Raw genomic sequence first — 13913 nt, 5'->3', positions numbered from 1 at the left:
TGTCAGAAATACCTTCTCTGGCATCCCAACTTTTACCATTGCTTTTTTTTCAGACTCATATACTAAAGGAACTCTGGTGTTTGACCTTTAGCCCAAGGACACAAGGTCTTCTACAAAAGACAGTGTGCCTGCCCTTCTTGGTCTTTCAGAAATTCCATATAATGGATGTTTTCGTAAAACTCACCAGCAGGAGCAGGAAGTAATCACCAAACCCTGAAACGTGACCATTCTTTGGAGGTTGTTCCCTAAATGATGCCCAATGGGTATGCAATGTGCACAGCTTCTCCATTTGCAAATATTCTTGTACGCTCTTTTCTTGAGTAAAAGTTCCTATGGGGACAGGATTCATTTTACAGAAAATGTTCCATCCAGAACACTGGGAAAATTACAGGGTTCTGTTAATCTTATTCACAGGTTGTTTGAAAGTTACCTTAGATATCATGCATTGATTAAGAATTTTTATGGTTCCTGAATGCACTGAAATGTATTCCACACTCAATCTCTAGTGGATAAATGTCATTTTCTTTGGGATGTAAAAAGCACTTCAGAATTCTCTGGGTCATAATTAGGAATGACAATTATCAGAATATGTTGCCACGAAGAATTCTGTTTATGTGAGCTTTCAGATTTTTGTGAACTTATCAGGAAGGGACACATGATGGATTATCTAGTGGTGATCCATGGAGGAAGACAAAAAAAATTGAAATTATTATGGTGGTTCTAGAAAATATTGATGTGGGAGAAAATTAATTACCACAGCATTTTCAAAAAGTTCACCTGTAGCTGGTCAGTAGTTTCCATCCTATTAACTTGAGCTGGCAGCAAATCAAAAGCACAAGTCTAATTTTCGAGGTATAGGTTTCAAATCTTTTTTATGCATTCCCAAACTATATAGCCTCTAAATATAAAATTTTAAAAAAATACAACACCCCATCTGATTTGTGGTTCACTTGCGGTGATATGAGTTGTTGAGCCAAATGTGATAATAATGTTTTTGTATATTTATTTTAAGGCTGGAAATTGAATCCAGTTGTGGGTGCGGTCTACAGCCCCGAGTTCTATGCAGGTAAAGAGTTCCTCTTTGCATGGCTTCTACTTTGTCTGTTCTAAATGTGTTTTGCCTGCCAGTAAAGAGCAGGTTTTGTAAAATAATCTGAGCCACGTAAATCCCCCTCCTAAGAAGTTCTGAAGGATTTTTTTTTTTTTAAAGCGAAACCAAACGAGTTTTAAACCCCTTAAAAAATAAAGAGGAATCGGGTACGTGCGTTATGCTGCGCAGTACACACAGAGCTCCTTATGACATTTTACATTGATTTTGCCTCAAAAAAACATCGAGACTTTGTTCAAGGGCACATTGAACAAACGTAGAGCTGTTCGTGCCCATTTTATTTCGATCTGCCTGGATGTGTGTTTTAGCCACACATTTCCACGTGGGGTTGCCTTTCTTTCTTCCTGGCAAAGCAGAGACTTGGCCCACTTATTCCAATAATGTGGCAGAGAGTTGAAATTGCCAAGAGAAGGCTTATTTAGAAATTGAGAAAAAAGAAAAACAAACACAAAAAAAACCAAAAAGCAAAAAAAGAAAAAAAAAGTCTTTCTCTATTAAATCAGCTTTCCTTAGCAATTCCATCTCTCTGTCTGCTCTGCCTTCCAGGGTAGGTCTCTCCTCTCACCCCTTCCCCGCTACCCACCAACTACCATTTGATCAGGAAATCCATGTAGAAAATCTGTTCAGCCCATTTTGGGAGGAGCACCCAGTGGTGGAGATTTGGGCTCTGCTGGGCCTGTCACTTCTGCCCCTTAGCCCCTTGCTCATTAACAAGGTTGCATTTAACATCTTAGAACTTCAGTAGATTTGCCACATGGGTTCATTGAAAAGAACTTTTTCTTGGATGGGGCCCTTGCTCTTTGATAAGGAGAAATAAATGACCAGTTGCTCCAGATTCCCTCACTTAATGACCTCTTCACGGTAAGTCCTACCCCCTGCTTCGTCCGTTCTGGGATGCCATCTGTCATTTCCTAATCATGGATCAACCCTAGTGTCCGACAGGAACATAGGACACTCGGATGGCTACTCTAGCAGAGTAACCAACTCAACAAAGAAAAAAATGGTAAATCTGGGAAGGTCCAATAGGATAGCTAAGTTCTGGATTTCAGACTGGCAATGTTTGTTCTTCGCATGTGATTATTACCATAAGCCTGAGTTAACTCCGGTGACTCTATGACCTTGAATTGACTGTGTTGATGCTTCTGGGGGAGGAACCTGTTCGCTACAAAACTTTCCATGATTAAATGGTGGAGCCCACATCATGAGAGGACACTTAGCACTAAATAAGGAACATAAACACTGTACTCGGACAGCCCAGGTTCAAATTCCGGCCCCCCTACTTGCCAGCTGTGTGAGTCTAGGCAAGTTACTTAACCTCTCTGTGCCTCAGTGTCTTCATCTGTTAAATGGGAGATCATAATAGTAACAAACTCACAGGTACTTATTAGAATTAAATGGGTTAGTATATGAAGACTAGTACACAGCCAGCACCACATAAATGCTAGGCCAATACAAATAAATTTATGTCCCACCTCTCTGCCGTAAGGGGAAATTTAACTGACTGTGCTAAATGCTGAGCAAACCACTAAACTAAGAGATTCTTTTCTTAATCATGAGAGGACTGGTCCTTCTGTTCTCAGCTTGTTCACTTGGGGGAAGTAAATTTAGGGGATCGGGGGTGAGGCAGTCTGTTTAGGGGCACAGATGTTGCTGGGGTCCATCCTTGTCCAAAGCTGCAAAGAAAGGACGTCCCTCAAAAGGGCACGGAGGAGGCCAGCCAGCGGCTCCCATGCGTCAGCAGGTGCTGCCCCATGGAACGCGATAGCTGGGAAAATAAGCAAGCATGTTCTCTGCAAGTGTGCATGCCAGGCCACGTGCCCAGTTTCTCCCCAGAGTAATGGGTCAAGGACAAGAAGCAAGAAGCCATCTGATGAGGAGGTAGGGTATAAATGTGTCACTTTGTATAGAGAGAGGAAGGACATGTTTCTGGTCCCAAGCAGTATAGTTGCTGGCCGTCTGGCTAAAGCGACCAAGAGAATCTCCTTTCCATGTGATTTCAAACCTGTATGCCTATCAGTGGGTGTTTGAGAGGACAGTAAGACAGAAGAAACCATTCAAACTAACTTGTATATATGAGAATAAATTAATCAGCCTGACTTTTAGAACCTTAAAGCAGCCGTCCAGATTAGCCTTGAGCCCAGCTGCAGAAGTTAGATCATGGCACTATCGGGAAAGAATAAGTTGTAATAAAGATTAATATTTACCGAGTATTATCTGTGACCAGGCACGGTTCTAAGCACTTTACCTAAATTAATGTATTGAAATCCTCATGGCAGTTTTCCAGATGAGAAAACTGAGGTAGGCAGAGTCCCTTAGCACCGAAGGGCTAAGATTTCAAGTGGGTAAGAAGCTGGCTCGATTTTGAAATCGAGAGCCTCTGTTCTTTACAACTGGGTTACGTGCTGCCTCTTTATTTTTTGTGAATATTGGAAGTTGTAATTCTTACGGACTGTGCCCTATGATGGTAGATCAGGCTACTGCTCTATGTCCAAGCCAGTCAAATTAAAGAAGAGGAGTAAGATAATAATTTTGGGTTTTTCCAACCACTACCAACGCTGTCACCCTCCCCCCCCCCCACCTCCTCTGTATTCAGACACGGTAAAGGGTTGTGTCAGGGGCAGTTTTAAGGATCCTGGACAACTAAATAACTGTTTCTATGAGATGCTCCAATAACCTTAAGTCTTCAAAGAAATGGGGCATGAACAAGTAAGTTTTATTTGGAAAATCCGTATGTTAATGTTGCCGATACGTGGGCTCCCCTTGCTAATCGGAAGCCTTTCTTGTTGCCGAAATTACCTATGTATGTAGGTAAACGGAGTTCGTGACATGTGGACATGTAGGGAAATGCTGCCAGTCCAACACTCCAGGACAATTTCTTTGAAAAACTTGAAGACCCACAGACGCTGAGAATCGAACTAGCTTAAATGGCAAGTTAAGGCCCCTGTATGGATGGAGCGCATGTGTGCAAATGTAGATGGGGCACATTTTCATTTCGCTTTGGAGGTATAATTACTAATTCATCCATTTGAATGCCCATGACTGAGGTTGGGGGATTCTTGGATTTCCCCAACTATAAGCACAGTCTGGATTTATCTTGCAATTTCGAATGTGCCTCAAAGCTAAAATGAAGACCTTGTCATTGATTTGCTGTGGACATTTAGCACGCCAGCCCTGTATCTGCCTGAGATAGAAAGCCAGGCTTATTAGGCACTCCTGCATGTAAGATTTTGTATAATGACAAATATCATAATATTCCCATAGTATAATTATCGATTTTCTGAAGCTTATGCAGAATTAACAACCCAGCCTCCAATTGTCTCCCAGAACAGGGCATGAAAAGTTCACATATTTTGTAAATTAAAATCAATATTTTCAATCTCTCCTAAAGGTAATTTTCCTAATTTAGTGGACTTTTCCCTAACATTTATTTTCTCTTTAATTATAAAATGGCAGGTTATTGATTTTCGTATATAACCTCTTGACGCCCTGAGTGCATTTTTATTGCTAACGCGAGGTGGGGGTGGAGCACCTCTTAATGAGGATCTTTAATTACTAGCTGAACAGTATTAATTTGCTTTGATAAATTATGACGCACACTTTCCCTCGTGCACACATTCCAAGGGAAGCATTTAGAAAGCTGTTATGAAAGGCCTTTCATTTCGGGGGGTTTGTCTGAACTCTTACCGAGTCCTACCCAGAAGGATGCCTACCCAACACCCGTCTCCAGAAGCAGATATGCATAAATCAACACATCCCATGAACCCCCGTAAATCTTCTCCAAAGACGAGTGGGTGTTTTCCTACAAAGCTACACAGCATTGATTATTTTGCCTACATCTAATCATCTTCAGGCAGGCTCCTTGGGGCTTCTTCTCAGAATAAATGATTGATAAGTCAATTAAAGAAATGTCCAGGTAGATCTCAAAGCCAGTGTCTTGGACCATTCCACGTCAGGTTTTTTCTTTTTTAAATTGAAGACAATAAATAAGAAGTTCAGTATCTGCAAATATCTATTCCCAGGAGCATGTTTCAAGTTACTTAGTATAATTAGAAATAGTGTCTCTAAGAATCTCAATGAGGAGGCCTCAAAGGGGGTTCTTACCGTTCCCCCGCCATGGGGAGACGTTCCATCGCCATCTCGTAAAAAGATTAAAAGAATCCGTGGTGTCTTTTAGGGAAAATCACGATAGCTAGCCCCTGAAACCATTGATGGAAAGCAAGTACCCTTAATCTTCATACATAAGTAAAACAAAATAAAAATAAATAACAGAAGGTGATACACAGTTGTCGCCATGGGACTGACAAACGGCGAATCCATCCGTTTCTCAATTGCCAGTAAGATGGCTGCAGATCTCACCCACGCTGTATATCATATCTGCCAACTCATTTCTGTGATTAAATATTCCATCAGTAGGGCTATAAGGCGGCAAAGCTTAACAAGATTCATAAGATGCACCACTTGAACACACATAACTCACTTCCGCGGTTGGAGAGCGCCCCGCCTGCAAAGGAAAATTGGAATTGAGGTAAATTACTCCACGAGTCATGATCAGTAGGGAAAAGAAAAGATCTACCAATGCAATGCAGATCTAAGAGATAGTGAGGTCCCGGCGATAACAACCACACGATTCAAGTCCAAAGTGGAGGGAGGCAGGGTACCTCAACTTGAAAACCTTGGAGATGGTAATGAACAGTGTTCTGGAGACCCTCTTATGATTCGTGAGGATTTTTTCAGTGGGGGTAAGAGAAGATGGGGGTCCTTAATTAAGATTTTCCTCCTAAAAATAAACATTTCTGGTTTCAAAGGGTTGGGGGGAAGTCCTAAGAGAAAGATATCCCTAGCTGCAAAGTCACATAGGAAAGGCGGTCGGGTCTTAAAACTAGGTTATCCTGGGGTTACAGGGAGGATCAGGTAAGGTAATGAGTGTAAAAGAACTTTATAGGCTGTAAAGTAAAATGAAACTATGAGATCAGTGTGATGACTAGAAGTCAGTTGGATTGATTATGTCCACCTCGGTAAAACCCTGGCCACGGACCACAGACCTTGATTCCAGGGCTGGGTGATGGGAGAGTGGATTGGGATCTCAATATAAAGTTTAAAAATGAAGAGGATGGATGTCGCACTCTGTGATTGCTCATCTCGAAAGGGCAGCTGGATCTGACCTTGGATTACCCGTTCAGAGGTATTGGTTTTCTATGGGCTTTTGGCCACTGTGAACCATGATTCGTCTAAGAATTGAGTCCAAGGGAGGTAGATGTCGGTCGCCCTCCCAGGCTCTCCCCCCATTTCATTTCATGGAGTCCATTACAGCTAAGAGAATGACCTTTAGCCCCACTTTTGGATGGACTTCTTTCCAATTCCCTTCCTGCAGTTTGGATACAATAGCATCTGAGAAAGAGTAAGATTGTCAGAACATGGGGTAACGGGGGACCCTGACACAGGCTGCTTTCCTTTTACTGGCTACCCACCCAGACTGTGGGTTGGGCCTGAGATGATGTGCCCAAATGCATTTGGGGTGGCTGCCTGAGTACCCTGAAAGAATGTAATGTGGGTTGCAAAGACTTGCTGCCACTCAGAGACCCTCAAAGCAGCAGTATCCAGGCGCCCCTTGTGGCTCGAACACAGCCCATGTCCACCCGGAGGACCAGCTTCGACTAGACCCAGAGCGATGGCTCCTCATGAACAGTGACCTTTGGCTCTGCAGTGTTTTGTATAATTTACACATCTGCCAGATTCAAATGCAGTGCACATCAGTGAACTGGAACAGAAAAGTCCAGATTTAAGTCCCCAAGCAAAGGATTTTTCAGCCCAGAAACGTTCCACTTCAAAGACTTGATCTCGTACATCTGTTTACCTTCGCCTCCCCTTTTGGTTGCAATTCACTTTCCTTCTCTCTTCTCCTTTCCCCATCTGTCTTATCAGATCGCACTTCATCCCAACCCACATTTGGCCTTAATTTTTATCTGTGTCCTTCCCTGCCTCACAGAAGGAATGCAGCTCAGCTTGGATGGAAGCTGTGGGGGATTTTGATCTTCCGATAGGATCAGAACTTGATTATGTGCTAAAAACGGCACTGCCTCAATAAATTAGTTCCCATTCTATTGCATGGAATGCCTACCAAGGAGAGGTCCCTCAAGCAAGAAGTGGCAGGACAGCCCTTGTAGGAGTAGCCCCACCTCTGCAGTGTGGGAGAAAGACAAGGTTTGAACATTTGGCTCTGGATCAATCTCATAGGAAAAGTTCTGGGCTGCCATCATTCATGCACGAGCAACTCAAAACATCAGCAACAATAAGGCACTCTAGGCGCTGACTCTCTGCCAGGCCCTGTGCAAAAACACTTTGCATCTCCTCGAATCCTCATAAAAATGTTACACCATTCTCTTCATTATAGAAATTATGAAACCAAGGTTTTCTGGAGAGTTTATCTCCTCCCTCATGTCACAGAACTAGAAGTGAAAAATTGGGTTTTTTTACATAAGCATCTTTTTTCTAACCTCGGAGCCCACGCTTTCCATCACCTTGCTGTGCAGCTCCCTCAATAGGACTAGACTGGGACATGCCCACCATGTCTCCTAGCCTTGAGGTTGTAGAGGATAAAGATAATTAATAAAAATATCTTTGCATGTGATATTATCTGCCACATGCCAGATTCCGTGTTGGGATCCTTGCATGGTTAGAGATTATAACTTTGGAGGATAAGTGTCATTTTCCTGATTTTACAGATAAATGAGGAATCTAGTGATATTATGTTAACCTAGGTTGCTAACTTCAAAAGCTGAAGAGCTATATCCAAATCCAAAGCCAAATTTCTGTGATTCCAAGGCCCATCCCATTTTATTACAAGTTACCTCCCACACACAGGCTTTAGTTAATCCAATCTTGGATTAATGGTTCTTAACTGGAAGTAAGTTTGCACCCCAGGGGAATTGGGCAACCTCTGGAGACATCTGTCATTGTCACATCTTGGGGGGCACGGGGATATTCACTAGTGGCATCTAAAGGGTGGAGGCCCACAATGCACAGGACAGCTCCCACCACAAGAATAATCTGGCTTAAAATGTTGATAATGCTGACGTCAAGCCTTGAGCTCCTTCTCAAGATGGATAAGTGTCTGTAGTTGTTAAAGGCAATCACCCAAATGCTTCCTCTTCCGGGCATTCCTCTGTGATTTTTGACTCTAGAAGGGAAAAGCATAAAGCTTGATTTCATGCTGCGGAACTGCATCGGGGTCCCCAAGACCATCCTCAGTCTCTGTGTCTGGTTGGATGTGCTCCGGGGACTCAGAAAGGCCCTTAGAGTCACAGTTCCGATTTATTACAAAGTGATACAGGTTAAAAATCAGCAAAGGGGAAGAGCACAGGAGGTGGGATCCAGAAAAACCAGGCAGAAGCCTCTGAGTGTGGCCTCCACGATGTGCTTAACTTTACCGGCAACGGTGTCTGACGACACACACACCAGACAGGAGTCCGTCTGCTTCCTCGGAGGCAATCACAGGGACACGGAGCCCCCATGTGACTGAACTCAACTACTCAAACCTTAGGCCAAAAAGCAAAAGTAAGCCTTCCCCATAAATCACATTGCTGCCATAAACTGTCTTATCAGACTGGCAATGTATGGCCCAAGGCCTCAGACACCCAAAAACAGTTTTATCAGGTAGAATATTCCAAAGGTTTAGAACGCCTCTGCCAGGAGCTGTCCAAGGGCCAGTCCTGAAGACAAACCTTCCAGAGGAATGTTCCCGAGTTTGAGCAGCCCAGACCTACTGAGTTAACCCTTCCCTGCGCAACAGAAGAAAAGGGAGGAAGAGGACAAGCATCAGAAGGAAAAGGAGCTTGCAAGTTCAGAGTATATATATAATATGAGTTAATATTATATATATTCGTGGTCATGATGGTAGTGTTGAGGAGGAGGGGGAGTGTGGTATAAGGCAAGACATACCACTCTGTTGGTTGGTTGGTTTTAGGAGAAAAGATCAAGCTGGATTCAGTTATGAAAGAGAAAAAAAAAAGTGTACATTTTTCGCTTCGAGCAGAGGTCTGTAAATTTCTGTAAAGGGTCAGTTTGTGAGTAGGTTCAGCTGTGCGGGCCTACAGTCTCCCCAACCTGCTCACTTCTGCCACTCTAATGCAGGAGTGAACAAATGAGTGCACATGGCTGTGTCCCAGTAAAACTTTAGGGACAAAGCCATTTACATTTCTTATAATTTTCATGGGTCATGAAATAGTTGTTCTCGCCCCATCCCCAGCTGTGTAAAAATGTGAAATTCACACCAGGCTTGTCAAGGAAGGGCCAAGGAGAGGCTGTGTATAAAGTCGCACGTATCACTGGCTTCTGTTAATTCTGTTAATTCAGGTTTCAGCTCAGAGTTACAGTGCTGAAGGCCTGTAAAGTGCAAGGCATTGCACATGCGCTGGCAGGGGAGAACACCTCTTCCCTCGAGAATTCCTTAGAACATTGAAAAATACAGGCAGACCAACTTAGTATATAATAAACGATGATACCTGCCTACCTGCCAGAACACTGAAAAACGAACAACCCTCTCTCTATTAAGAGGTGGGAGAGTGGGGTCTTAATCGGGTTTTGAGGGATGAGTAAGAGTTCTCCTGGTAAGAAACTAAAGAAAGATCTTTGTAGGAGTAAGTAAGAAGGAGTTTGGCAGAGTCCAAAGGAGTTTCTCAATCTTTATCTTCAAAATCCATTGAGAAGTACAAATGTATATATCTGCTTGATCTTCACTGCATATAGAAATTTCTGAGGCAAAATCAGGTTTCCCCCAAAAGCTGAGAAATACCAATCTGTTGAGATCAGAGAGTACCTTCTAGAGAAAAGTTGCAAAAGACCTGACAATGCTGTATAAAGGAACGTGGATTCTGGATTTCATCCTTTGAGTGACAGTCAACCAGTGAAATCTCTGATAGAAAATATACTTAAAAAATAAAAGAAAAGAAACAAGAGCCCCCAGTAATGAATTACCATGTGTATCTGCACCTGAAATAAATAATAATCTTATCATGAAGACTCTTTCAAATATATGAACCCACTCCTAAAAGACTGAAAGAGATTAAACTAAATCAGCAACTTCTCACCCAGAGATCAGGCTCCTGACAGATCCCAGGATTAGGAAACCGGTGCCTGACACCCAGTATCCAGCCCATTTCCTGTTGTGTCCCGATCTCTTCCTCGGAAAACAAATTACCAGAGACTTTAAAAACGACACAGTTTCATTTTTAAAAATATTTTAACTTGTGTCGCCACTCTTATTATAAACCATTTTGTTTGGAAGGTTGCGCTTCCCACTTTTTAGCTTTCTTTTCAAAATTGATAGTTCAGCGTTATTAGCCCAACCGATTAAGTTGTGTGTAAATAAAGACAAATTGGCCAAATATTGTTTAATCCCCTGTATGTTAATTATATGTAGATACTCCTTCTCTGAGTATCAAATGACACTGTCTTTTAAAAATGTAGTGTGGGAGCATCAACACACAAATGGCAAAATCCTACTTCAATTAACTACATTGGTGACAGTTAATGCATTTCTAGAACTTCTGCGGACCTGTTACAACCCATTACGGTCGAAATATTGGTTTATGAAAAATTAATAAAGCCAGAGGAAAATGGAACCCAGCATCTGCCTTAGCTGTTCACACCAAAACAATCAGCCAGAATTAATTATGCCGTATGCTACATTCTAATGAGTTTTTCATTAAACAGGATACCATTATGGAAACTAAACAAGGATTATTCAGAGAATAATGCCAAAGGCTGTTTTTTGTTGTTGTTGTTTTGTTTTGTTTTTTGGAGGAGATTAAATTAGTGAATGGGTTATACATTTAAACCCGACGCCGAGGTTAATCGATGCACACTTACCATTGTATTAAACCCAGTATCGTTTTAAAAGCATGAACACCCCAATATCACTGATATTTCCTCTGGGGAAAAAAGAGGAGTCTATTTGTGCGTTTCTAGTGCTTGTTTGATATACAAAATACAATATCATTTGATATTGTAAAGTCTGAAACCTTCCGTATTAATTCCCTGTCATTTTTGAAAACCATTGTCGCCAGCTGAAATATTCTGTTTGCTTTCGGCCCATGAGAGTGTGTGTGTGTGTGTGTGTGTGTGTGTGTGTGTGTGTGTGTGTGAGTTTGTGGCGTGGGAAGCTTGTTTAAACAAATGTATCTGATTACTCTTTGGAAGATTCAAAGTCAAAGTATATTTTCTGCTCTTACCCAAAGAGCGGGGTCAGGAGTTTAAACCTAATCTGGGATATATGGAAAGGAACTGAAGATGAAACCCTACCCCCACACCTCAAATATTTCCAGCCCCTCCTAAAATATAGCTCTGTACTAGCAAGTGAAATAGAAAAGGGGGCCCACAGGGGGCCTGTCAGGACGGATTTTTGGACTCCTGTTGTATCTCAGAGGTTCTCGTCCCGAGGAAGGAGAGAGGAAGGCATGCTGGGTTCTTTGCAGAAACTTGTAAACTCCACAGATTTTAGCTAAACCACAATTTCTGATGTTTTTTTTGTTTTGGTTTGGTTTTTTGTTTTTTTCATTCCTCATACTTTGCAAACTAAAAGACTTTGAGAGCTGGGAGCTGAATGTGCACTTGGAGAGGACACAGCTCAGTCCTAGAGAGGAGCGCCCTTTCCCTGCCCTGTGGGCATGCGGGCCCAGATCCGTGTGGCTCCATCCCCTGATTCCTCAAGAGAAGCGACATCTGTCTTGTGACATTAAACCTCCCCAGTTTAAATGTTGGCAATTAATTCCCAATCTTAAAATGTTCTCCATTAAATCTGTTCATTCTGTTCAGGACATGGCCAAACCCAACAGCTCAGGAGCTGTTGCTCTCCCATTCCTCAAGGAGCAATGGAACAAAATTAATCTGTAAAGTACTGTATTTTCAGTTTAAGAAAATAATCATAGTTAATAGCCCATTAGTAGTAGTAGTAGTAGTATTGCTGAGATCACTTATTACCTACAAATTGCCTATCCCTTCCACGGAACAGATCTGATCCCTACAACAATTCTCAATGAAGTAGATTTTTTTGGTTCCCATCTTAGAGATGGGAAAGCCAAGTCTAGGACTTTAACTGACTTGCTCAAGGTCTAAGAAACTTGCAGTCACTGAGGCCAGAACATAAAACTAAGGGTTAACGTTCCCCAAACCCATACTTTTTCAGCAGCACTGTCAGACCTTGAAAGTTCCCTATTTTTTCCTCTCTCGGTGTTTCCTTCCTGCCTGTAGAACTGTGATCTTGCAATTGATATTTTCTTATCTCTAGAAGATACATCCTGCCCGGAGGCTTCCCTGGTGGGATTTAAAACCCTATCACAGATTCTTAAACGTGATCATGAGGTTCTAGCCAACATCCCTCAGCCTGGAAGAGTCAGGTGTTTCCAGCCAGCAGGCAACAGAGGAACGGTTCGAAATGGCTCTAGTGCAAATGGGGCCAGTCGGTGGGTATTTATCACTCCATGGCTGGAGAGGATGTTGTCCAAACACCTCAAGACCAAGCATCACCGTAAATGAGCTGATGTAGCTCCGTGACTGAGTCTGAGTTTTGGAGTCACACTAGGCTGGCTTGGATTTCGGTTTTGTCTCATCTTTTTCTCTCTCTGGGCCTTACTTTCCTTGTCAGTTTGATAAGATAAAAAAAAAAAAAAAAAATCACAACGTGTGCACAGTGTACCTGGTTCAGGACCTGAAACTCCATTGCATCTTAATGGCCACTCGCATTCATATTAGCTGTAACTTGACGATCTTTATGTGTAGTCCCTAGCACTTTCCTGTCACTAGTTAGCAGCGTGGGCATCCCCTGGGAGCTGATTGGAAATGCAGATTCTCATGCCCCAGCCTAGGCCTACTAGATGAGAATATCCATTTTAGAAGGGCCCCGGAGTAATTCAATGCCTATTAGAATTTTAGAAACAAGGGCTTTAAGATAACCCTTACCTAAATTCTAACAGCTGCAAACCTGAAAGAGATAAAATGTATTTGCATTGTTTTTGTTGTACATTGTTTGCTTTCCGCAAATACCTTATGGGACCATTTTTTCTAGTTGCTTTATTATCTTGAACAACAATGAATTAGAAAGAGATTTTTGGCAAGCATTCAAAGAACATGTCTTTAAATATTTTTTTTGGTTGTTTTTAACAAAAAAAAATAAATAAATTTTTGCAAGTATTTAATAAAATGATACCCTCTGAAATAATTTGTGACAGCTTCCCAGGAAGGGGCTAATACTGTCCTGACAATCACTGCTTATATCTTCCAAACAGAAAGAGGACATTAGAACAGAGGTCAGCAGACCTTCTCTGTAAAGGTCGAGATAGTGAATATTTTAGCCTTTATGGGCAATAAGGTCTCTGTTGTAACTCCTCAGCTCCGTCTTGCAGCATAGAAGCAGTCATAAATAATATGTAAATGAACAAGTGTGCCTGTGTTCCAGTAACTCCTTAGAGATACTGAAATTTGAATTTTATGTGATTTTTCACTTTGTCACCCAATATTGGTCTTTTATGGATTGTTCTTTGACCAGATAAAAATGTAAAAAAACGTTCTTGGATCACAGGCCATACAAAAAAAAAAAAAAAAGTGGTAGGCTGTATTTGGCCAAATGACTGTAGTTTGCCTACACTAGATGTGGAAGATTAACCTTCAGAAAATGGGTCCCAAGGATCTGTTTGGTTCGATCTGAATTCAGCACTGTAAGATTTCTATCTGTGTGACCTGTGTGGCCTTGGGCAAGATTCTTAAACTCTGTCTCTGGATCCTCGCCTATTACAATAGCTGTGATGATAGT

General features: G+C 42.0%; 1 protein-coding gene across 18 annotated transcripts in view; it reads left to right on the top strand.

Annotated features, from left to right (window-relative positions):
* RBFOX1 (RNA binding fox-1 homolog 1) overlaps positions 1-13913 on the top strand; it is a 1454978-nt gene that overhangs the window by 1352330 nt on the left and 88735 nt on the right. For all 18 annotated transcript variants that reach the window (XM_013055188.2, XM_013055180.2, XM_013055189.2 and 15 more), the window contains one exon: positions 1013-1066. In XM_013055188.2, coding sequence (XP_012910642.1) covers positions 1013-1066 — 54 coding nt within the window. The remainder of the gene's footprint in view (positions 1-1012; positions 1067-13913) is intronic.

Source organism: Mustela putorius, unplaced genomic scaffold, assembly GCF_011764305.1.
Source record: "Mustela putorius furo isolate JIRA1106 unplaced genomic scaffold, ASM1176430v1.1 tig00004007_pilon_pilon_pilon, whole genome shotgun sequence".
Classification (NCBI taxonomy): Eukaryota; Metazoa; Chordata; class Mammalia; order Carnivora; family Mustelidae; genus Mustela; species Mustela putorius.
This window is presented reverse-complemented; position numbering and strand designations above follow the sequence as displayed.